The sequence below is a fragment of the Cimex lectularius genome, unplaced genomic scaffold (genome assembly GCF_000648675.2).
Source record: "Cimex lectularius strain Harlan isolate CLEC.00 unplaced genomic scaffold, Clec_2.1 scaffold1, whole genome shotgun sequence".
Lineage (NCBI taxonomy): Eukaryota > Metazoa > Arthropoda > Insecta > Hemiptera > Cimicidae > Cimex > Cimex lectularius.
The window spans coordinates 4718419-4735482 of NW_019392813.1; the positions used below are offsets into that span (position 1 = coordinate 4718419).

Here is a 17064-nt window from a genome sequence, read left to right on the forward strand (position 1 = left end):
AACGTGTACTTCCGTATCCATTTTGGTTCGTGTGGTGCTTGGACTAGGATCAAATGCACTTGAGTAATGATCGAAAACGTCCAACCAAAGGTCCATCACCCCGACTGACTCTAAGAGGAAATCTCATAGTTTTTCATGAGTTCAACTGACAAATGTCTACATCCGAATCCATTTTAGTTCGTGTAGTTCTTGGACTAGGATCATATGTACTTGACCAAAATAATCCAAAACGTTCAAACAACAGGTGGATAACCTTTTCAAACCGAATAGGAAATTTTACAATCGACCTGATTAAGAGCCAAGTATCAAACCAATCAAACTGCAGGCAAATTTTTAACAAACCTCCACTTTCTTTCAAACGAAATTTTATGATTTTAGGATCCAGTCTTGACCACCCCGCAAACCCCAAGACGAAATTTCAAAAACGACTTGGTTAAATGTCGAACAATCCACCCTGCAAGAAGATGTTTAACGAATCTCCACTTGCTAACAAACGAAAAGTTATCATGATATTTAATTGATGTCCATGTTACTAGGATCATGATGCTGATCACCATTGAGGCCACCAAGAGCTAGCCTTCTCTTGTGAAAGGGTGAAAGCGAGATGAAGCTTCCTCGTTAGATTTTGTTTAAAACAGAAATGTTTGACAATAAAGACCGGACTAATTAATTCCCACGGGAAGAAGGGCCGAGGTACCCAGGAAACGGGCCAGAGAGAAGGATAATGGATAGTTTACGATTCTCGGCCGTGTCCTAATTACCCTTTTGTAAAAACGACGCATATCTAATCAGAAATAAGACTCCCAGAACGGATCTGGAAGCGGTCCACGAGTGCACCTCCCGGACATTCTTCCACCACGTTTCACCGTGCGTTTCAACCGAGCAGTAAAGCGGATTTTTAGGAAGGTCGTAAAGAAAAGAGGCGGTTTCGCCCGTTCCCCTTTGAAATGTCCTGCTATTAAATCTTTCAGCCGGAATAAAACTGCACTCGGGTTTTACAGTCTAATTATAAAATCGCGCCTGTGGCACTTGATAAAATGAGTACGGAAAAGGACCGGAGGCAATTTATTCAAAAGGGGGTTGCGCCTCGCCCGGAGTCTGTTCAATGTGCTTTGACAATCTGTCTGTTCAAGTAGGTTCTTACAACTCGCAAGAGCGCATCGATAATTATCTTCTTCATCAAATAAAATTCCATTCTCAGATTTCGCCCCATTTAACACACAAGAGAGAGAACAGAACAAAGATTACAACGCGGATCATGAATGATTATTAAGAAAACCCCACGGGCTCATTTAAAACAATCTTTTTATTCTAATTCTCATGCTATTCAGTGAATGGAGTTACTCAGTTCTTTCTCCTTCGGCTTCCGTGTTGGCGAACTGTTTTGCTTGATTTGCCAGTCTAAACCTGGGGAACAATCGCCGGAAGACGGATATGTATTATTTGTTTGCTGGTTAGAAAAAACAGAAATGTCTTCATTACATACGCTCTTATACATATGTATTTGACGAGGAAAAAACATCACAACAAATATTGATTAGCATTGAATTTGTAGTTGAAAATCATATCGAAATGGCGAGAATAGTAAGACCTTAGATAAAAAAATAATTAACTGAAATAATTATTGTCAATTGTGACCAATAAACATATATGGATTAATATAATAAGTAAAACGAAGTACAACTTCACTAACAGTTTCACGTGGTCACTTCATAAGTAGATGAGATTCCTGATTACACGAAAAATGGCAAAAAGAGAGAAAATTCGAAAGGTTGTAATTTGAGATGACTAGTTGGTGTTCGAGTGATAGAAGTCACCATAGTTCAAGTGGTTAGAGCAGCGACGTATTGAACCCGAAGTTCGTGGGTTAGAATCCCGCTCGTGTCTATAACTTTTCATCTCAACCAAACCTCATATTAACCGCGTATTCTCGCTGTATTCACTTACCATAATAAAATGTTCGCCAAAGACCAAACTGGAGGTTCATCACACCCAAAGACCCCAAGGGAAATTTCACAGTTTTTGTTTAGTTAAATGGTTAAATGTTTACCTAGAATCAACTACGGTTCGAGAGTGCTTGGAGTTGTTAGAACTAGGCTAAAATGTAGCTTGCCAGGATGACAGGAAACGATCATACTACAGGTTCGTAACGCCTCAGACCCTAGGAGATAACCTCACAGTTTTTGTTCATTTCAATTGTTAAGTGTCTACCTGACAATAAGTCTTGTTTCAAATGATGCTTGGAGTTCGTACGTCTAGGATCAAATGTAGGTGGCCAAGATGATCAGAAATGTCCAAACCATAGGTTCACTCAGTCAGACCCAAAGAGGAAATCTCATAGTTTTTCTTTTGTTGAATGATGTTAAATTTCTGCCTCAGAATCAAGTTTAGATTTAGCAATGATTAGAGTTGTTAGAAATAGATTCAATTGATAGGCTGTACATGGCCAAATGATTGGAAACGCCCAAACTTCAGGTTTATGTCGTTTCAAATCCCAACAGGAAATCTCATATTTCTGTTTAGTTAAGTTGTTAAATGTCTACCGCAGCATCAACTATGAACCAAGAGGCGCTTGGAGTTGTTAGAACTAGAGGAACTACTAGGAAAAGACCAAACCGCAGGTTCATCACCCCGCAGAACCCAAGAAGAAATCTCACTGTTTTTATACATTTCAGTTGTCAAATATCTACCGTTGTATCAATTTTGGTTCGAGTGGCACCTAGACTAGAATCAAATGTATTAGCTAACCAAGATTCTGGAGCGACCTCTCTACCGGTTCAGTTCAGACCCAAAGGAGTAGTCTTCGATGACTTTGGGCACCCGACCTATTCTCCATGTTTCGTAAACTGCCTAATCTTGGTTTATTATCTGAGCAAATGCTTAAGAAAACGAATATAAACCAAATCGCAGTTCATCATGCCCTTAGCCCCACGAGGAAATCTCATAGTTTTTGTTTAGTTCAATTGTTAAATTCTCCGTCAGAATCAATTGTAGTTCGAGTGGTGCTTGGAGTTAAAACTAGTTTCAAATTTTTTGCTTTGTTTAACGAAGTTATTAAAGTTATTAAATGTCTCCACGTTAAAAACTGCCCTGTTGGACAACAAAGTATAAATCTCATAATATCAAATACATTTTGTCCAGGGACGTCTTTTAGTGCAGTTTTTAAACACTAAAGTGTTTTTTTTGTCGGAACAGGTGCAATCCAGCAGCCGAAAACATCAGCATGTTCATGTTTGCTTTCTTCGCGAGCCTCTTTGTCTCTTCTTCAATTAGGAACACCAAGGTCTCTGTGAGCATCGGTTCTATAGGCAATCCGCGCTTTAAAGAATTAAACAGACTGCAACGCTGGCATTTTCAAGAATGTCAACAATTATCTTCCATCCTGCAAGGAGTGTCCTGTCTTGATACTTCATACCAGGATCTCATCACACAGCTTCTTCCAGGAAAGCCCGATACCGCCAGATGTCCGACGGCTTCTTTATATGCTTAGAACTGGCCCGTTTCGGACGGTTTTTTTAGTCGGTTTTTAACGAGCCGAAGGAAGTGAAAGGTGATCCCTCGAGGTTCGACCTACGCGGTCCGAGAGACCACAAGAACAAGTGGAAGAGCGCGTTTAAGAATCTCATTACTGGCCGCTTATCCGATCCTTCTTCGGGCTTGGTTAAAAATATATCCCTCCGAACGGAAACCTCTATCTTCCCATCTCGTTTAATGAGGGTCCGGGATGATAAAAAATGGACTCTATCTCGTTTTTATTGTATTTCGAGGGTTGATTAACTATTCCTCTTCGGGGGAAATATGGGCTTAAACCAAGCCGTGGTTCTTGAATATGATGCGATTTAGTCCTCTACGCCATTTTCAATGGCGGATTATTTAAGAACTTATGCAGGGTTTAACATGTTCATTCGTGACTGAAATAAATTTAGAAAAATAAATCATTTCAAACCCCTTTTGTCTTTTAGAATAAAATGAAAATCGTAAAAAATGATCGGAAAGGCAAAACAGCCCTGTGTACTGTTAAGATTGGACATGCACCTCCGATTTTTTTTTTTTTTTTTTTTTTTTTTATTCTTTGGGGAAATCACCTACGCTTTCATTTACCGATCAGGAGACTCTTTTACGTCGCGGAACTCCAATGTCATAAGTGCTCCAGTGAAATTAAGTAAGGAATGTCCCGAGAGCGTTGAGACGAAAAATCGTGACCTGATTATTGTCACTTTTAAGACACGTTTATCGGCCGGAGTCTTTAATCAGGCCGTCCGGCCGCCCCGGTCCCTTTTCCTCTCGCCTCTCGGCATCTATTTTTTCCGTTTCCATTCGACTCGCACGGAGTGTTGCTCAGAGGGCCGTAAAAATCGAGGCGCAACCGACATAACTTTTTCCAAATTGTGTGTTCAATTCCTCTGGTGAAAAGAAACGCGAGGCTGAAAGAGCGCCTCTAGGCGCCTTAATCGCTCGGATTTACGCCTCTGGTCGAAAGAAAAAACTGGGATCTAGTCGGCTGTCCGGTATTTCATCTTAAGAGCCATCTCTAATGTTTTTCTACTGAACAAAGAATTTCAGACAAAGTGCTAGTCTTTTTACCATAAATAATTCTCCCCGCATAAAAATTGTCCAACAGAAATTACATACCTCTGAGCCTCGAAACTCCTTGGTCCCTAGCGTTGCAAATACCGTAGATAAGAAATTTATATCATGAGAAATAACGCGAAAACATTAGCCTAGGGGGTTTGGATATGATGGATCCTCGTCCGCTAATTATCCTCCTAATGAAAAGCGGAGAGATAGGAAAACACGGGTCGTCAGGACGGCCGGTTAACGCTTAATCTACCGTGGCGGCGATAAAGGACCTCTGCTTTTTCTCCCTTGATCGCCCACTCCCAACGAATTAACACCAACTAAGAAAAACGTTTAATAAATTATAACCATCTGTTGTACTTGACATGGGAAAATTTAAAACTGGCCAAATTTGTGACATTCCTTGGGTGGTGGGTTTGTAGATTGGTCGTTTCTACCAATTTTAGCTTGCCTTTTACGCATGGTAGGCCAGAAAAAATGTGGAGAAACGAATCTTCCACACGTAGTGAACTAGGCCAAATTTGTGATATTCCTTGAGTGGTGGGTCTGTAAATTGGTCGTTTCTACAAATTTTGGCTTGTCTTTTACGGATGGCTGGCCAGATAAAAATATGGAGAAAGGAATCTTCCACTCGTAGTGAACTAGGCCAAATTTGTCCCATTCCTTGGATGGGGGGTTTGTAGATTGGTCGTTTCTACCAATTTTTAAAAAATTTATTTTGATTTATCTACTCATTATTTAGTCCGTAAGAGACATGACTGGCCAAAAATAAAGTTACGGAATGGAGTGTTTCACTCTTATTGAGCTCCGATTTTGGCTGATTTTAAAGTACAAAGTGTTCTGGACACGGAGGTTAGTCGTGTACATAAATTTTGTCCTGTCTCGTCTAGTTTTTTAGTTAGTAAAAGAAGTTATTAGTCAAAAACAAATTTGAAAAAATTGCAGAATGAAAAAAATGAATCGTGTCACTAGTAGTGAGCTGGGCCAAATTTGTGAGATGTTTTTCTAAAGTATGGAAGTTTATGAAGTCGGTCGTTTCCATTAATTTTGGCCTGTATTATTTCGCTGCTTATTCGGTGGGGACCTGACTGGCTAAAAGCAATGTGAAAAAATGAAGAATTGAATCGTGCCACGTGTTCTGAGTTAGGCCAAATTTCTCAAATTTTTCTAGAAGTTTGGGTGATAATGAAATGTAGCATGTTACCATTAATTTTGGCCAGTATTTATCACTGGTTGGTCAATCAGAGACCTAAAAATGATAATATTAATAATGAAGCGTTCTACTCGTAGTTAGCTCGGTCAAATTTGGAAGATTTCTTTTTGTATCATGTAGGATGAAGAATATGATTGATCGTTTTCATCAATTTTGGCTTGCATACTTATTGTTTGTATCATTTATGGCCAAAAATAAAGTTTAAAAACAAATTACATAATGAAGAAAAGAAGCGTTCTACTCGTATTGAGCTCCAAATTTTGACTTTCTAAAGTATAAAGGATGAACCTGCAGCTTGGTTATTTCTATTTTGTCCGGTGTTTGTCTTTTTGGCCTCTGAGAGACGTGACTAGCCAAAAAGAGTAATTAAAAAATAGGTATAAAAACGCACCATTCGATGTAGTGAGTTGGATCAAATTTGAAAGATTTCTTTTTGAGGTACACAGGATGCAAACATTAGTAAAAATCTGTTCGTTGTTCGTTTAACATCCCTGTTGCGTCTGTTACCACAAATCCATCGAAGATGGTGAGAAACAAATTGGTCTGACAGACCAAAATTATCGGAAACCCATTTCAGTTCGTAGTCCGATTGACCAATTAAAATTTTTCAATTAATTATTATTTATGAAAGGTATTGGTCGAGATAAAAAGTCAGTGTCACGAGCTGGATTCGAACCCACGATCTTCGGCTAAATACGCCGCTGCTCTACCACTTGAGCTATCGTGATTTCGATCCACTCGGACACTAACTTCCCATCTCATCTACAACCGTTCGAATTTTCCCTCCTTTATCGAATTTTTATCTCGACCAATACCTTTCATAAATAATAATTAATAGAAAAATGTTAATTGGTCAATCGGACAACGTACTGTAATGGATTTAATAATTAAACTGAAGTATATATTTACGAAAGCTCTACGTGGCCATTTCATTTGTCGCCGAGAATCAAATGGATTACACGGCATTTGAAAAAAAAGGAGGGAAAATTCGAACGGTTGTAGGTTGAGATGCGTATTTAGTGTAGAGCAGCGGCGTATTTAGCCAAAAAACGTGGGTTCGAATCTCGCTCGTGACACTGACTTTTTTATCTCGACCAATACCTTTCATAAATATTAATTATCGGAAACAATAAAACTACTGATTATGACCCGTTGAAATCCGAGATAAATTTCATGTATGTGATAATTCTGTATAATAGATCGATATGTTAGTTATAAAATATTCATGTTTTCTCTTTCATTTTTAATGTAATGAATTTACTTATTATGTTGCCTAATTGTAAGGATTGAGATGTATCGTCCAATTGGAAAGTATGAGATTAAGTAAATTTTTCAGCAGTGATTGCCATATTAATTTACTTTTTGTTACCAGAGATGGTTTCTGTTCAATTTTCGTTTTCGTATAGTCGTCATGTTTAGCTGTGTGGCCTTAAATTTTATTCAGAAAGTGGGTGCACTGATCCTATCTCGGTTAATTGGCCCCAGCATCTGCATATTACAAAATAGCTGCTGACTGAGCCTCCCTGTTATTATTTTCAAAACACCTTGCCACTTCCACTCGAATCATTCTGGAAAAAATGAGTCTGTTTATAGTCGCCACCTGTATTCTAATTTTGGCTGTGTCCTATCGTCGAATTAAATCTAGCCAAAAACATCTGTCTCTATAAAGGGAAATTTTTGTAGAAAATTTTCTTTTTCTTTAAATAATGTAAACCCCGGGCTGTTTCCGTGCAGCCGGGTCGTGCTGCGAGTTCCCGAGATTTCCACCGACCGGGGACGGGATGATTTCATCGCTCCGGGGCTCCGGTTTGCCTCCAAGTCACGAACCGGCGTGAGAGCATTCTTTCACGGAGAACAGGGTTCGCATCCCACCGGGTCCTCATCTCCCGGGCCGAGGATGGACGTCCTTTTGCGCAACTTTCCCTTCCTTAATTAGAGGTGAGAAAGTTCTGTTTCAGCTGTTGCCCAACTGTCGACTATTATTTTGTGATTAGAAGAAAATCAATTCAATCGAACATCATACTCCCTGAAAATCATCAAGTCGACATCTCCTCAGGAATGAATTACTTATAACTCCGGTACCCTTAATAAATAATAATCCTCCGATGGTTTTTATAAATGAAGTGACTTGTGTTTATCTGATGTGCCATCATCAGTGAGAAACTCACTGGACAATAAGTTGTTATACGTTCTGGTGATAAGGTCAGATATTCTACATTTACCTCTAAATAAATATTGGGCTTTCAAAAAGAAATATCAGATTTTTGTTATCACTATATATTAAACAAAACAGCCATTGAGGATGGCGTAAGGCCAAACACCCTTTTTTGGGACACATTTTTAATAAAGGTCGTCAACAATTGATACTAAAAAGGAGGCGTTGGTGTGTCAGCAAACAGAGGAATGTTGAACTGGAACTACAACTATTTACCACCATACAGCCAACATTATTTTTTAGCACCCGTCTGGCAATGAAATCAAACGAACAACGTTCCACAATAACCATGTAAATTCTAGGGTTTCAAAAATCACATCTCAAATATTAAGAATTTTTGTTTTAAACAATTTAAATATTTAAGTTGTTAAACGAAGATTTCAATAAAATTGCATCAAAAGATCCAACAAAATAATTAGAAGCGCTAGTAAAAAGTAAAAAAAGTCCGTTGCGTGTCGCTGCCATGAGTCAAACAATTTTAAAATATATTTTTCAATTTTAATTTATTATTCTTTTTATTTAAGGTCTTGGTTGAGGGAAAAACGTAAGTGCCACGATAGTGTTCAAGTGGTTAGAGCAGCGGGGTATTGGGCCGAAGGTCGTGGGTTCGAGTCCCGCTGGTGACACTAACTTTTTCCTCCCAACCAGACCTTAAATAAAAAGAAAATTAATTAAAATTGGACCACTAAACATAAACTAAGTGGATTATTTTTTGCGTTTAAGATACTATTTTTAGATATAACCACTGATGATCAGCATCTATGTGTATATAAGCATAAGAAATGGCCCTTTTTTGGTGTGCAAGCTGATAAATTCACTTCATTATCGTCATCATATCTGGGAACTATCTTCTCATATGTTTTTTTACGTTTGATATTGATCGTACGTTGATCGATCGAGGACTTCCTTAAGAAGGTTTTGCATTAATCGATGCTGGAATGATTCGGGATTTTACAGTTTGCATCTCTTGAAAAAACCATCCAACTTAAGGAAGAAGTTGGTGGTGCAGATACGAGTTAATAGAGGTATATTGAACTGAGACCTCAACCACATCGTACCATACAACAAAAATTATCTTTAGACTAACACCAATGTTTGTTATCTAACAAGGTGATTGATCAACATAAAGCATGTCACGATCCAATAAAATAACCGTTTTGGACGTTCCAGTTGAAAAATTTGCATGATATTTCAACTCCAAAATAATCTTCTCTTAAGCTCTTTGAGGGTTTATGAGGGTTTTCATCACACTTTCTTAATCTTCAATTAATGCTGAAGAGCTTTCGGTTTTTTTTTAGTTCGTTTCCCTTGAAAAACGTTTCAAACTAACAAAAACGTGTTGTTGGGTGATTTACTAGTAGATTGAGGCATGTTGAACTGAAACCACACTAGCATACAGCCAACGTTATTTTTTAAAAATTAAGATAATTTTTAACATCAATATATTTTGATATGTAACTAGATGTCTGACCACCGTCAAGCATGTCATGGACCAAAGAACTAACCCTTTTTTTATTATGCAGGTGGAGAAATTGACGTCTCAACTGCGAAAAATGTCTTCTCCCTACGTTCTGTTCTTTCCACTGGATTTTCATCCACATAATTATTTCTTAATAATTAATAAGGTCTTCACCAATTTTGCTAAAAATCGTCCATTTTTATTATTAATTATTTATAATTAAATTATTAAGATATTTTGATAATCAGCTGGCTGATTAAACCAATTAAAAATAAAGTTGCTAGTGCGTGTTGAACTGATCGACGATGATCATTTTCCTCCATTCTACTTTATCCTCCACGCCATCTTCATCAGAGTGTAATCTCTTTAATCCACATTAAAGTGCTTAAACGAAAATCTGATATTTCATGAGTAACAACTCAATATCATTTAAGGAGAAAATTTTCAGATTGTTTAACCTACGGTCACAGTAGAAATAACATCTCAACGTCCATTTCTTGTTTATGGTCGTTCGTGTGCTTCCATTATGAATGGACTTGAGATATATTTTATTTATTATTTATTGACGACTGTTCGTTTTTATTTTCCCGGGTTTGAAATTAACATTACACAAGGTAAAAAAGCAATTTTGACTATTTTCGTTTTGAATATCTTCACAACTTTACAAGATTAGATCTCGTATGATTCAGAGTTGACCCTAAAAATAGTAACAAGCCTCCCAATTACGACGAGGTGGGCTTCATCCATACGAAACGAGGCAAAAAGACTTGACCCCGAGGTCGATTTAGGTCATGCGATCGTGAGTTCTCCCCTGTCCTTGTTCTTCGCCTTGCGAGGGTGTCGTCATGGGTACAAGGCTGTGAAAAGGGTAAAAACTGGATTACTTTTATGATCCCTGACTAAGCGCGGGGGCGAAGGCAAATTGCCGTAAGTCACGTTTTGGGCCTATTTGCACCAATCTTTATGAATATTCATAATGTTTTCCAACCATGCTAGAAACGGTATTGAATTAGAAACGGCTTATTACTTTTTTTTATGAGGGCGCCATCATCGCTTCCGAAGGTTTTGTTTCTCCCTCATCACGAGACGCCTTGGGACCGAGGTAATGGAAGCTGATGACACAATATTTCCTATCATTGCTTCGAGAGTTCATTTTTTTACATTGTTATGTCGTAAATTTTATATCCTCCATGGGCTTCAAAGAAATTATCTGAAATTATTTAATGAAACGTGTTTTTCATTTTCCATTAGGTCTCATCCAACATCGAATCATGTTTCATCTGCTCTGATGGCCTCTTGGCATCTCTGCTTCGGAAAACAACGTCAATATTAATTTTATATATCTAATCTATCAAATATCAAAAATAAAATTTATTTAAAAAAAAAGAAAATAAACCTTTCTCAAAAATTAAATATGGGCGAGTAAATCTATTCAAACCTAGTAGGTATAGTTAAACCATTAAATGTACTAAAATTATTCAAATTTATGTGACCACTCGGTTTTATATTACTCCAAATTTTTTTATTCTGTAAATGGATTTATTGTCCTTATGATAATAAGATTCACGATAATTGGTTTAGAGTTTTCAAAATTTTAAATAAAACAAAAGTCTCTAATTTTTGAAGAAAAATATAATTATTTATTCTAGCGGGGTTGTATCACACAAAACATAAGAGTTTCATAATAACAATTTTTTCACCATAAAAATACGATCCTAAAGAAAAATTTACGGTAAATGTAAAACAATATAGCCCCTGTATACGTAAAGGCGAAAGACGCAAACCCGCACCACCACCGGTCTCAATTACAACATTTACTCCATCAATGCCCTTATGAATTGTTGGTAAGGGGAAGGTCCTTCAAATAAGAATTTGGTTCTTTTTCCAAAACTCCTGATCATTTTTGTTACACAAGGAAATAGCTGCAACATAAATTCAAGAATTAATAAGTAATAAGACTTCAACTACGTCTAGAGAAAATAAATAGCAAATATACAGCAAATACTTATATTGTACAATCAATTATTTGTAAATTATTGTATTATGGTATCCTGCAGCTTGATTTATTAACTAATCAACTCGAGTAAAGAAAAAGACATTTTCTAAGTTCGAGCTATAAAAGTTTTAATCATCATAGTCATTAGAGGTATTCACGACCGTTGTGTTATCTCTGTTAGGTCGTGTTAGATCGAGAAAAATGTTGACGTAGACTTATAAGAATCGGCTAGTTAATATTGCTGGATCTAACAGGCCAGGGCCAATGTTAGATGTAGGGCGAAGGTAACCAACATGGCAGCCATGAATTTAACAAATGTTTTGTGTTTACACGTATTTTTATTCTTAAATACGCATTAATTAAATGAAACCAAAACATTTCTTTTGTTAATTTCTGACCTGTCCTAATACTCTCATTCATAATAGATACATCCCATATCCTGCAAAGTTGTAGGCTGTTAGACGTAGGATACAAGTTAGGTATTTCGGCACGAATTGAAGCATGTCATTTGTTAGTACTTTTAATAGAGAGCATTCTGAATGAAAGAGTTGATTAATTTTGCTTTTTTTACTAACTTTTGGCATCTTACAATTTAACACAAAAAAACGAAAACAAACAACAACAAACCTTCAAGGACTGTTATAGCTTTTTTTTTGTTCTACCAGCATTGCACCAGCTGGTGTACGAGCAGCATTGTGGAAAAATTAACGTTTAACATGCTAAGAAAAGAAGGGGACATTCACGATCTTACTGGACACTTCTCTGTTCGAGTTTACACGAGTTAACATCTTACAAACAACGTGAATACCCCTATTGTTTGCCTATGGGTGACGACAAATTAACAGCATAATAAAGGGCAAGACTTACCATTACGAATGAAGCATTGGCCAGAGATTATGTAACAAAACCTGCAGAATAGTGGGATGGTGGAACCAATAGGTCACATTGCACTAGACCGCAAATACTGATCAAGAGGAAACAAAAGTAATCGCAAAGTCTACAAAAGGTAGTCTGTCAAACAGGATGCATACTGGACCGATGGTAACAGCACTCAATGTGCCACCTTTACACATTCATGTACAAATGGTGGATTTTGAGACAACAGAGATTTTCAAAGAAAGCAACCCAAAGTTTCAAGAAGAGGTCCTAACATGGTGTACAGATGGATCGAAGATGAATCCAAAACTGCGAGCAAGAGTTGTAAAGAATAAACCGAAGACAAACAATATAAAAACACTAAACGTGTATGCATTTAGCTCCAAACTAGCCTAGGCGAGCTTAAATTGCCTAATGACTTTCGAAGAAGACATGGTTACCTTGAGGTTCCGGCAAATGAAGGTATAGAAGCTCTCTCACTCATGGGACTGGAATCACAACTAGATTCACTAGAAAGTGTGCTAAAGAAGTAGATGGTCAAATGTCTTGAAAAAGGAAACTCCAGCAAGAGACAAAAGCACCAGATACGAAGATAAGATGTGCACAAATTTGCCAAAAAATGAATGTGAACTCTCAGCAGGATTTGAGAAAAATTATCGGCTTCACTCCCGGATAATGCGTACACCCTGAACAAGCGCAAAAGGCTTTGAGGAAAGTATTTACTACTTTGTGGGAAAGCATTTGCCAGTCGCCAGAGTAAAGTTTGAAGACCTTATTTAACCTTTTTGTAAAGATGTCTCTTGTTAAAGGAACATTTTGTAAGACGGGGTGTCCTTTAGACCTATATTTTTGTCCTTTGTTGAGCTTCATTCCTCGAAGACTTTATTCAAGTACGACTGTTTTTATTGCAAAATAAAAACTCCGAACGCGGGCGGTCTTTTATAACATAAAACGAACACTGCCAGAATCAGGTTATACTGAAAAGAAATAAGTAATTCCGCCAAATTCATCAATTTACACCCTTCCAAGTTCAGTTTTCGAATTTAGATTTCTTCTTGACTAATTTATCACCATTGGATTGTTTATGTTCCTAATTTTGTAACGACTAGATAACAAATTAGTGTTCGTACTCTAGCTGCTCTCGTGAACAGCTCTCGTCGATAAAGAACGGTTTTGGCTTTGAATTGATAAGAGATATCCTCTCAAGCAATTAACCTCTGCTTCATGTTAAAATGTTTTATATTGCAACATTGGAATGTTAACATTAAAAAAGCACTTTCTGGTTGACATTCGGTCCATTTTATTTAAATTAAGCGGTGAAAAAGTTTAAAACAGAGATAAAATAATATTCCACATTTTATGTTTGAGGTTTCTCGTCTAATAAAATGTTGCCAAACATAAACTAAATAATGTGATTATCAGGAAGTTATAAAGGGAAATCATTTTGAAGAAATTAGGAACATTGAAACCATCGATTTTATTCCCTCCCGCGTTAAAAGTCCTTTATTCCCTGCGCTTTGTGGCCAGTAAAATTTGTACCATATTTTGCGAAGTCAAATTAAATTATTGTTTTTGAAGAACATTACCAGTACCTATATGTAAATTAAGAGATTTAGATTGTAACAAAATTTTTTGGTAGATATGAGAAAAGTCACCATGAAATTTACCAAGTATTAAGGTGACTTGTTTTTCTACGTAATGATGCTATTTGAGGTTACTAAAGTTAAAAAACACCAGACCTCAGGGCTTTGATTTTATTCACCCAAAGCCTTTTGGAAAGAAAATATCTTTTAAACACTTTAGGAAACATCCGAAACAGAACAACAGCCACAAATTTCCGCCAATCCAACCCGGTCTAATTAATCGCCTATAAAATTGTCGATTTAACCATTTGACTCAAAGTTTGTTGCTTGTTTCCAGGGGCTCGGTTTACCGTGAGGTGCCTAAGTCATGTTGCGGTCTACTTTCGCCGGCAGCTGTCTCTCTCAGGTGGCTTATGCTCCTTCTGCTGACAGTCGGAGTTTGTTGTGCCTTGGTCGGAACTGTTCTTGGGGCTACCAGAGCCACCGCCCCTCACCACCTCACAGTCTCGCTTCTAATGATAGGTAAGTTAAATTAACTTAATATTTTAGATAAAAATAGTTTAATCTTAACGGCCTTCCAATGACCGTAATATGTATATTTCTTTATGTTTTCAAGTTTTATTTGCCCACTGATTTTTTTCGTTCCTCATGATAATTGGTTTTAATTAATTAATCTGTATTTAAGGTATTGGTTAAGATAAAAAAGTCAGTGTCACGAGCGGGATTCGAACCCACGACCTTCGACTTAATACGCCGCTGCTCTACCATTTGAGCTATCGTCACTTCGATCCACTCGGACACCACCTTTCCACCTCAGCCTTTGCCGCCGAGAATCAAATAGATTACACGACATTTGAAAAATGGCAAAAAGGAGGGAAAATTCGAACGGCTGTAGGTTGAGATGGGAAGTTAGTGTCCGAGTGGATCGAAGTCACGATAGCTCAAGTGGTAGAACAGCGGCGTATTTAGCCGAAGATCGTGGCATCGTACCCCGCTCGTGACACTGACTTTTTTATCTCAACCAATTCCTTTCATAAAAATTAATTTTATTAAAATATTCGAATATATTCGATAATTTGGCATTTCTACTGATATCAAGCAAGATGAAGGTTGGCAGTCTGAGCATACATTCCATTGCGGTAAGCTATTATTTGGAAATGGAAGCTACTCTTTTCTCCTAGTTTTCCATAGCCTTCGGGTCTGACTTTCGTAAGGTACAACGTTAATCTTCCCCAAGTTCTACCACAGAGTCTGGCATATTGGTATATCCGTTGTGCTTGGTAGTGGGTTCTCTTTTAGTGTGATTTCCATGTTAACGTTCGTTTGAAGAGTTCCCAGGTTGTTAGGACTTTAGCCGGAAAGCGCCCTATGTCCCGAAAGGGTGGTGGCAGCTACTGCTGGAGTGACCCTAAAGTAATAGTACACCTCCTTGGGGGGACAGTCTCTCAACACTTGTAAGTTTTTCATCCATAAGTTCTTGTTTTATTTTTATTTAATATGGTCTTGGTCCATTCTACAGTCGAGGCTTCAACTCCTTCATTAGTAGCCGCAGCTACAATCGTTTTTAAAAGGCCAGCCAATGAAAGTTTTTTTCTTTATTATCCATTGAGTTCTGCATATTTTGCACAAAATAATGTAGGCTTATGTAGCGGTATTTTTTTTCATTTGGGAAAACTCACTGTTACTTAAATGAAAAAAGCAAATAAAACGGGACTTGGAGCGATGATGCCTTTTGAATAATCTCCGGGTGTTTACTTTCAACGAGGATCAAACGATGGCGTTGTGTGTTTTGCCCTGTGACATAACATGCAATCAGGAAAGAAATACATATGACAACCTTTTTAAAGGCTTTTACACGAAGATTTGCAAATATTTGATCGTAACTGATTGAACAAAGAATAACAGAAGGGTGTTCGTTTAAGTAAAACTTTCAATGTAAATATATAATTTGTAAAATCCAGCAAATGTTAATATATCAATAAAATCAGGCGATATTTTGTTTTTTCAAGATAAACAATGACTTAAAGTTTATATTGGCCGACATAGTTTGATTTATGAGGGAATAAAAGTTAGCCATAGTAGGTAGACAAAGGACAGCGAAGGTTGGGCATCTGCTATCGCCAGACGATGGAATCGTTTTCTTTATGATTCCTCCCAGACTTGGGCCCATTCGAACGCGATTAAACCAAGAGCGGTAACAAACAAGCGGGAATCTCCGATCTCAAATTATCACAAGTGAAGGCAGAAAGAATGCGGCTTGGGTCCGGTGATAAAAGGGTGTAAAAAATATCTGATAGGTTGTGGGCGTTTCGGGCTTAATTACTTACCGCTCCCTCGGCATAAATCCCGAGATGATTTTGAAATTTTGCTACGGCTCTGATTTTTATCGTCATACAACGCAAAAATTCGGCGAGAATGCATTATTGGCAAATCAACCAATTAATTTAACCATGTAATAAACAGGGCCATACTTAGAATTTGGATTGTAATGATAATCATAGGACTAAAGTTGTATGACCTTCTGGGAAAATCAAGGAGTTCAGAACGTTACATTATAACCACAAACTAATAGATTGCCGAAATATCTACAATTATTCGTTTCACACTCACCTCAAATTTCATACCAGAAGTTGAAATATTATCTAGAGTTGCATGCATTCCTTGGTTGTAATCAGTGGCAATAATGTCCTGATATTCGCCTGGATCCCGCGAGCTCATTACATCGAGGTAATGAGGCCGACATAATTTTGTGAAAAGCAGCAGTTTGTCATAAAAATGAACACCACATGAAGGATGAGATACGGGAAAATGATCATAGATGGATTTTACGCAGCCGAAATAAAACGAACTCAAGTGTCTCCTGATTTGAATCTCCTACAGGACAACAGCACCGGCAGAAACAATGGGCAGAGCACTTCGCCAAGTAGATGAAGAAAAACAGCATTATCGTACATAAAAGAACGACAGTCGATAAAAACTGATTAACAGATTCACGCTGATTAGTGAGCTGCAGCAAAAATATAAAAGCACAAATGATCTATTTAGGCCGAGGTGCAAACGCCTCTTTATCCACCTTTTCTTCCCCATCCCATTTCGCATCAAAATGTACTCATGATTTGGTAAGGTCGTCGAGACCATTATAGC

At 37.5% G+C, this 17064-nt stretch overlaps 1 protein-coding gene across 1 annotated transcript in view; it reads left to right on the forward strand.

Moving 5' to 3' along the window:
* LOC112127381 overlaps nucleotides 1–17064 on the forward strand; it is a 683298-nt gene that overhangs the window by 625642 nt on the left and 40592 nt on the right. Inside the window, exon 5 of the mRNA XM_024228346.1 lies at nucleotides 14258–14442. Within this exon, the coding sequence (XP_024084114.1) occupies nucleotides 14258–14442 (185 nt within the window). The remainder of the gene's footprint in view (nucleotides 1–14257; nucleotides 14443–17064) is intronic.